This window comes from Austrofundulus limnaeus, unplaced genomic scaffold (genome assembly GCF_001266775.1).
Source record: "Austrofundulus limnaeus strain Quisiro unplaced genomic scaffold, Austrofundulus_limnaeus-1.0 Scaffold13, whole genome shotgun sequence".
Taxonomy (NCBI): domain Eukaryota; kingdom Metazoa; phylum Chordata; class Actinopteri; order Cyprinodontiformes; family Rivulidae; genus Austrofundulus; species Austrofundulus limnaeus.
Genome location: NW_013952415.1, coordinates 1,545,591 through 1,552,329, shown reverse-complemented (window position 1 = coordinate 1,552,329; position 6,739 = coordinate 1,545,591). Strand labels below are relative to the sequence as shown.

The following is a 6,739-nucleotide window of genomic DNA, read 5'->3' as shown; positions in this document are numbered from 1 at the left end:
CACACACACACACACACACACACACACACACACACACACACACACACACACACACAAATCCATTAAAAAATAACTTGCAGAGACAAACTGCTGCCGCGCTTGCTTTTCTTATTTTCGTTTAAAGGGCAACTGATATTTTCTCTCTGTGTCTGCCATTTATTTGGCCCTTGGCGAATGCTTTGCAGAAACGGCCATCTCAGAAAATAGGGATTGGAGCAAATTACAATTCCTCTGCTGAGTTTGTCGGCAGATCGGCCGGTGGAATTTTGTGGGAAACATTGTGAAACGTGTGCACTGTTCTTAGTTTTTATTTAAAAAAAACATTTTAAATTCATAAAGCATTTTACAACAAATTGACCTTACACTGATCAAGACAGGAAAGGAGAGAAAATGACATAAATGGCCTAACTTGTTTGCATTAAAGCTACATCAGGCGATTATTTTAGCAGCTGTAAAAATCTCAAGTGGATTTAGCTCTTGATACAAATCTGCTGATTATTGTTCTGTGGTTTATTATCTTTCCAGAATTAGTTATTCTTTATCTTTCATATTTTGCTTTCTCTCTTAACCCACAGCTTTATAATTCTCACTCCTCGGAGTGGTGCTCCTCTGGTCAGGTGGCTGAGAGGAATGACCATGACAGTTTCCATTAGGTTTAATGAGGCCTGGCCGGTCAGGCAGAAAAACGTGCTGACAGGTTAACATGTTGTGGCCCAGTGGCTTGGCTTATTTCCTCACCTGCCTTTACCATGCACCCCCGCCCACCCCCCCACCCACCAACTGGAGTAAAGGGGACAGCAATCTACACAGAGGTGACACTCGAGGCTGGCAGCAGAAACATGAGGTCGGGGCCCGTTTTTAGCAGTGAGTGATGGGTCGGCCATCGGATCGGACTTTAATGAGTGGCTTTGTTCTCTTACGAGAAAGTGAATGAGCCCCTGCTTAGCTGAGGCACACATCAAAACCCAGCACCAAAAAATAAATAAAAAAAGTTGGACTTTTAGATTTTTCTGTTCTTTTCAGTACACACACGCACGCACGCACGCACGCACYCACACACGAAGAAATTGGCATAATGTAAATAAATATGTGTCACTTTGTATTTTATTTAGCTGCAGTTTATTTAAACTGTCCAGTTTTATTGCAAATGTTGCTTACAAGCTGTGCTGTGCTGCAAACATCATGATGCATTTTACCTTCATCTGAAGTCAGAGTTATGCTAAAGCTCAGTGATCCCCAAGAATATTATTCATTTTTTATTTACTATAAGTGCTTTTGTGGGATGTTGCTCAAGTGAAATATTAGGCATAAATTATACAGCTGAACTTTCATTTTACGTCTATGTTCACACAATACCAAATAAATCTGCTTCTTACACGGAGATTGTTAAAAGCTTTTCAGACTAACGATCTAAAAGCAATTTTACTTTTGTGTTTTGGAAGTTTTAAAACTGTTTTGTGTGTTGATACACATTACACACGCAGGACCTGAGATCCTTTGCACTGATGTGTTAAACATTCCACGGAAGAAGAGTTGAAATTTTGCGGCCTGGACGTTCACACCATCCCTGCCTGTACATCGCAGTGCTCTCACATAATCAAAAATTAAAAAAAGTTATTTAATGACGTGATGTGATATGTGATWAAACAAAACTATGTCCTACCTCCTGTTATTGACACCAGCTGGGACCTTCCAGCCTTTTATCTGACTGAGTTCAGTGTCAGCCACATCTATGAGCAAAGGCAGGCGGGGGATCCACACGCTCATCTTGAGCTGRGCACTCAGAAAGCTGTAGGTGAAGTTGAGCATCACTCTGCTCTTTCCCTTCGTCTCCTTTCCGTTGACATAAACATAATCGCAGCGCTCCGAGACCTGAAGAGAGAAAACAGAAACACTGAAAACAAACCAGGTCAGACTGATGACAAGTTTGCATGGTTATTAAAATGAAGGAGCTTGTCAGTTTCATTTACTTCATGTGTACTTTTATACATAGAACTGGTTTTATGAATTGTCTGTAGGATTGTAGTTTGATTGGTTTTAGAGAGATGTGAATAATGTTATATTAGACATGTATTTTTATAATGGCTTCTCACCAATTCATAATCTGTTAAATCATATTTAATTACATCAACCTGTCCGGGACTACGGATAGAAACTAGCATTTTTGCTACACTCAAAAGAAAAAAAAAAGAAATAAAACTATGTAGTGGATTTACTACATAGATTTCCTAATTTCTCTAGGCTTAGACTGCTGGATTACAAACTGACCACATTTCCTCATTCTGCTGTTGTCTTTAGTCACTCTCCTCCACATGTTTGTTGTAATTATTTCTATCGATAACATGCTTCCTTTGTCCCTCTTCCAGAGGAAGGTGCACCTGGACCAGTCCTTCTGTGATTCTCTGTCTCTTTCCTGTCTCTAAACCCAGCTGGTTGAGGCAGATGGCCGCCTGTCCCGAGTCTGGTTCTGCTGGAGGTTACTTCCTGTTAAGAGGGAGTTTTTTTTTCTCTCCACTGTCGCCAATGGGCTGCTCAGGATGGGAGACTGAAGTGATTCAACACAATCTGCTGGCTTTTTCTTTTTTTTTTTCTTAGATTGTTTTCTGTGTACACACAACCCGACTTAGGATAAAGTGGAAAACAATGGATGGATGTTTTCTGTGTGCAATGCCCTGAGATGACATACGTTGTGATTTGGCGCTATCTGAATAAATTCAATTGAARTGAATTTTCTTAAAAAGTTATGTCAACTAGTTTCTCTTCCTGAACTGAGTAAAGGTAAACGCATTACCTTTACTCATTTCAATTGTTGACTAGTTGACTGTTTTTAAAGCAAACCCACTACATCTTTTTGTTAGTTTATAACCTGTGTATTTAGTGTTTACATCTCTCCTTTTAAAAGGTTAAGGAAATGTCGTACATCATCTTTGTAAAATAAATATAATAAACGATACAATTCTTTAAATAGTTTCTTAAAAACTCATTGATTTATGTTTTGTGCCGTCAAAGGCTTAATTTGCAAATCTGGAGTTTTTAGAAAGATTTAGACTTTTTTTCCACATTTTTTGATGAAATCTCAAGAGTCACATTTACTGAACAATTATTATTGATTAATAATTATTAAAATTATTATTTTTTTAAATGAATGAGTCCAGAATTTTAAAAGGCACAAGATTTCCTGTGAACACATGGTCATAATCATAAACACCACTGACACAAAGTGAACATTTTTAAGGGTTTAAGCTTTTAGGTTTGGTATAGAATTGGGTTTAAGATAAGGTTTAGCTATTTTACCTCTAGTATCATTTTGTTTTTGCGTGTGTGTGTGCTAGATTCACTGTATGTGCACTGCCTAGCGCACGTTGGCAAGCAGTGGGAAGTTGGCCCAACTTAACAGGTGGCGAAACAAACCTGGTTCATCTAACCAGAGAACAACATGGTCGGGAAATAAAACAGCCAGCTGGATAAGCAGATATCAGAATATCTCCGACATAACTGAGACATCTGTGTTCTTTTCAAAGCATTTAGCTTTCAATTTATAACAGCACTTCACTGATTTTTATTTGTATTCACCAAAGTTTTAACTTATTGTAAGTTTTATCACTGTCATAATCTTGATTGGCACAACTTTTAATTTCAGCACATGTTGTTCTTAGGGACAATTGCTTCTTTGTATTAAACCAGTCACAAGAAAAAAAAAACTGTCATCTGTCTCCACTTCTTTGCATACGACTTGGCATCTTTAACTCTCAAATGGTGTCAGATCAGCCCTTCTCTCTGAGGAACAAAACTGACAGCTCAGTGTCTGTCAGTTCTCTCCTCCGCCTCCCTTTCATTTCTTCTTTCCCACTGCTTTCATCCTGAGCCTACCCAGTTTTATCGTGCCTCATCGGGTTCTGTCTTCTTGTGATTAGAATAGGTTGTGATTGTGAGGGGAARGTTTTGGGGTTTCACTTAAATGTCATATTTTGAAGTTCATGCTTTTATAATTTGAATTAGGTGTCAGGWTTGGGAACCTCGGGGTACTGTCTCTGCTTTACGCAGATGATGTGGTTCTATTGGCATGTTCCGGCCACGACCTTCATTGTGAGCTGGGGCAATTTACAGCCAAGTGTCGAGCGGCTGGGGTGAGAGTCCATTTCTTTATAAGGCTCGCTCAAGATGCTGGATCTCGCTGTTGTGATTAGAGCCAAGTCTTTTTTGTGTGGATAACATACTCGAAGGATAAACCTCAGGTGAGAAGCCCTCCCACTGTCCTCCCACTGCAGCACGTATTTAAAGAGCAAGCTAGCCATGATTCATGTTGATTAAAAAATGACCTCATTCTCAAAAACSCAATGGATGAGTCTCTTTACAACCAGGCACTAATGATAAAGTGCACGCAGCTTACCTGTCCAGTACAAATGGGTTCTTGTAAAAAATATGACTAAAAACAAAACAGTGACTCAAAAAGGCACKAAATTTACCTTAATAACTTGTTCATCTGTGGACTTGCACTCCACGGACTCTGTGACYTCTGATACTGATCCATCTGTCCCAACAGTGACCACCTTTACTGGGACGGCGACAGTTCGTCCGGTGAGGACAGCCGTGTTGAGGATCTCAGTCTCCTGGGAAGAAACAGAAAGAAGCACATCAGGTACYTGTTTTTTAGCTGGTCCGAGGCAAATAAACTACAACAGAGAAAATACATTTTTCCCCCTGCATGTTAAACTACAATAACACAGTGGAACATGACAACCTGCAGACTCTTTTTTCATTACCTTATTCTAGGATAATGAAAAGGATTTCAACAATTCTGTTGTAAGCATAAGATAAGCAGTTTATTTTCATTCTGGTTCATGTTGCTCCAAAGGTTACAACATACTGTAGGATCCCAAAAGCATGGTTCACATTTTGTTTTGAAGTTGGAACAATAATCACCATTTGTTAGTAGACCTAAAAGCAAAAGTTCACAGAAATTATTATAATTTTTTTTTCAGAAAACCAATGAAAACTCAACATGTTGTCGTTTGGAGTGTTTTCTTCAAAAAGACAGCCCCTCAGTATCATGTATCTGAAGGCCATCCATCCATCCATCCATCCATTTTCTTCCGCCTATCCGGGGTCGGGTCGCGGGGGCAGCAGCTTCAGAAGGGAGGCCCAGACCTTCCTCTCCCCAGCCACTTCTTCCAGCTCCTCCGGGGGAACCCCAAGGCGTTCCCAGACCAGCCGAGAGACATAGTCCCTCCAGCGTGTCCTGGGTCTTCCTCGGGGCCTCCTCCCGGTGGGACGTGCCCGGAATACCTCACCAGGGAGGCGTCCAGGAGGCATCCTTACCAGATGCCCGAGCCACCTCAACTGGCTCCTCTCGACTCTGAAGGCCATGTCAAAGAAAATTGTAGGCAATAGTCTCCATCCGAGACCGCTAATATCAAGTGTGCTTTGAAACCTCCTCAGAACATGAAAGACAGCTGTCATGAGTGGTAAAATTTACTTTTCCAGAGATGGTATGATGCATAATATTGTTTACCCCTCACTTATAGGTTGATGGTAGAGCGTAAATACAGATACTTTCCAGAAAGTGATCAAGTAGAAAGAAAATGTTGAAAAAGTTAAATTGTGGACAGCTAACTTGTTTGTCTTTGCAACAGACAAACATAAATAAAATGCTTTTTAGTTTCATAAAGTTTCTAAGACAAAGAGAATGCCAATAAATGTTATAACCATTTTTTCCAATTTGTATCACTCTTTCTGTTTTTAGTAATTATGCAGTTTTAAAATAAAGCCTTTTGTAGACTTTGCATTTCACAGCTGTTTAAGTTAAATACCATTTACCACTTTATGTGAGCTGTTACCTTCAGGATATGTGCACATATTGTGCCAGCTGAAAGCAGGATCGTTTGATTTGCTATGATACAGCATGGTGAGTCAAAAGTGATTAGAAAAAGCTTTATGTAAAAAGTTGTCAATGTTTTTGACATATGTTTGAAATGTCAAGGTAGCAGTTTGTTGCCCTGCTCACTTTGTTTATTCAACATTCTGGCAGACACTGCCTTCCCTTTCTCTTTCTCAATAATCCACCACAAACATTCACCATTTTCAAAGAACTCAAAGCAAATGTCAGAGAGGAAAGAAGTAAAGCAGAGATATGTTAACTCCAATAGAAGTGAATGGGCTTCTGCTTGACTTGCATACAAAGACACAATCAAGGATTGTGCGTCGTGGGCACGGTTTTAGATGTTGTTTTGAGGCATGATAAACATGAGAAGTTAAGGTAATACATACCAATAAAAATGAAAAATTTCTCGCTGGTGGTCTGCGGTTCGCATGGGCTGGGGGGTAGGGTTGGCTGGGGGCGTGACATGGGGCTAGTGGGGTGAGGGGGTGTCGACCCAGCCTGGGTGTCCTTGTGTTATATGTTCTGATAGTGGCCCGAATGTTGGGGTGGGTGTAGTATGTCTTCTGGGGTGGGGATTGGGTTGGTGGTCTTTGGTGGTGGCTGGGAGCCGTGCTGGGCCGGCTGGTTGGCCCCTTTGCTGTGGCGGGGGCCTGCCCTGGGTGCCCCCTTGCTCTGTCGGCGGTTGGGTGGGCGCTCTTGGCCGGGTCATCCTTGCTGGGGAATGGTGGCCTCTCTGGGCGGCGGGCCAGCTGTGGGGCTGGGGTCGGGTTTTGGGGCTCTGGGTGGCTCTGGGGGGGGTGGAGTGTTGGTCCCAGTTTCTGGTGGCCTTCGGGGCTCTGTCTGTCCATGGTCTGGGGT

At 41.4% G+C, this 6,739-nt stretch overlaps 1 protein-coding gene and 1 long non-coding RNA gene across 2 annotated transcripts in view; one reads left to right on the top strand and one right to left on the bottom strand.

The window, feature by feature from the left end:
- LOC106513550 (uncharacterized) overlaps positions 1–5,138 on the top strand; it is a 17,767-nt gene extending 12,629 nt beyond the window's left edge. The window contains exons 2-3 of the long non-coding RNA XR_001309794.1: positions 4,544–4,639; positions 4,983–5,138. This is a non-coding gene — a long non-coding RNA (uncharacterized LOC106513550). The remainder of the gene's footprint in view (positions 1–4,543; positions 4,640–4,982) is intronic.
- The window catches only part of si:dkey-112m2.1 (transmembrane protein 132C), a gene marked incomplete at its 3' end in the record, with an annotated part of 152,621 nt that overhangs the window by 9,856 nt on the left and 136,026 nt on the right, over positions 1–6,739 (bottom strand). The window contains 2 exon segments of the mRNA XM_014002430.1: positions 1,664–1,872; positions 4,467–4,610. Of these exon segments, the coding sequence (XP_013857884.1) occupies positions 1,664–1,872; positions 4,467–4,610 (353 nt within the window).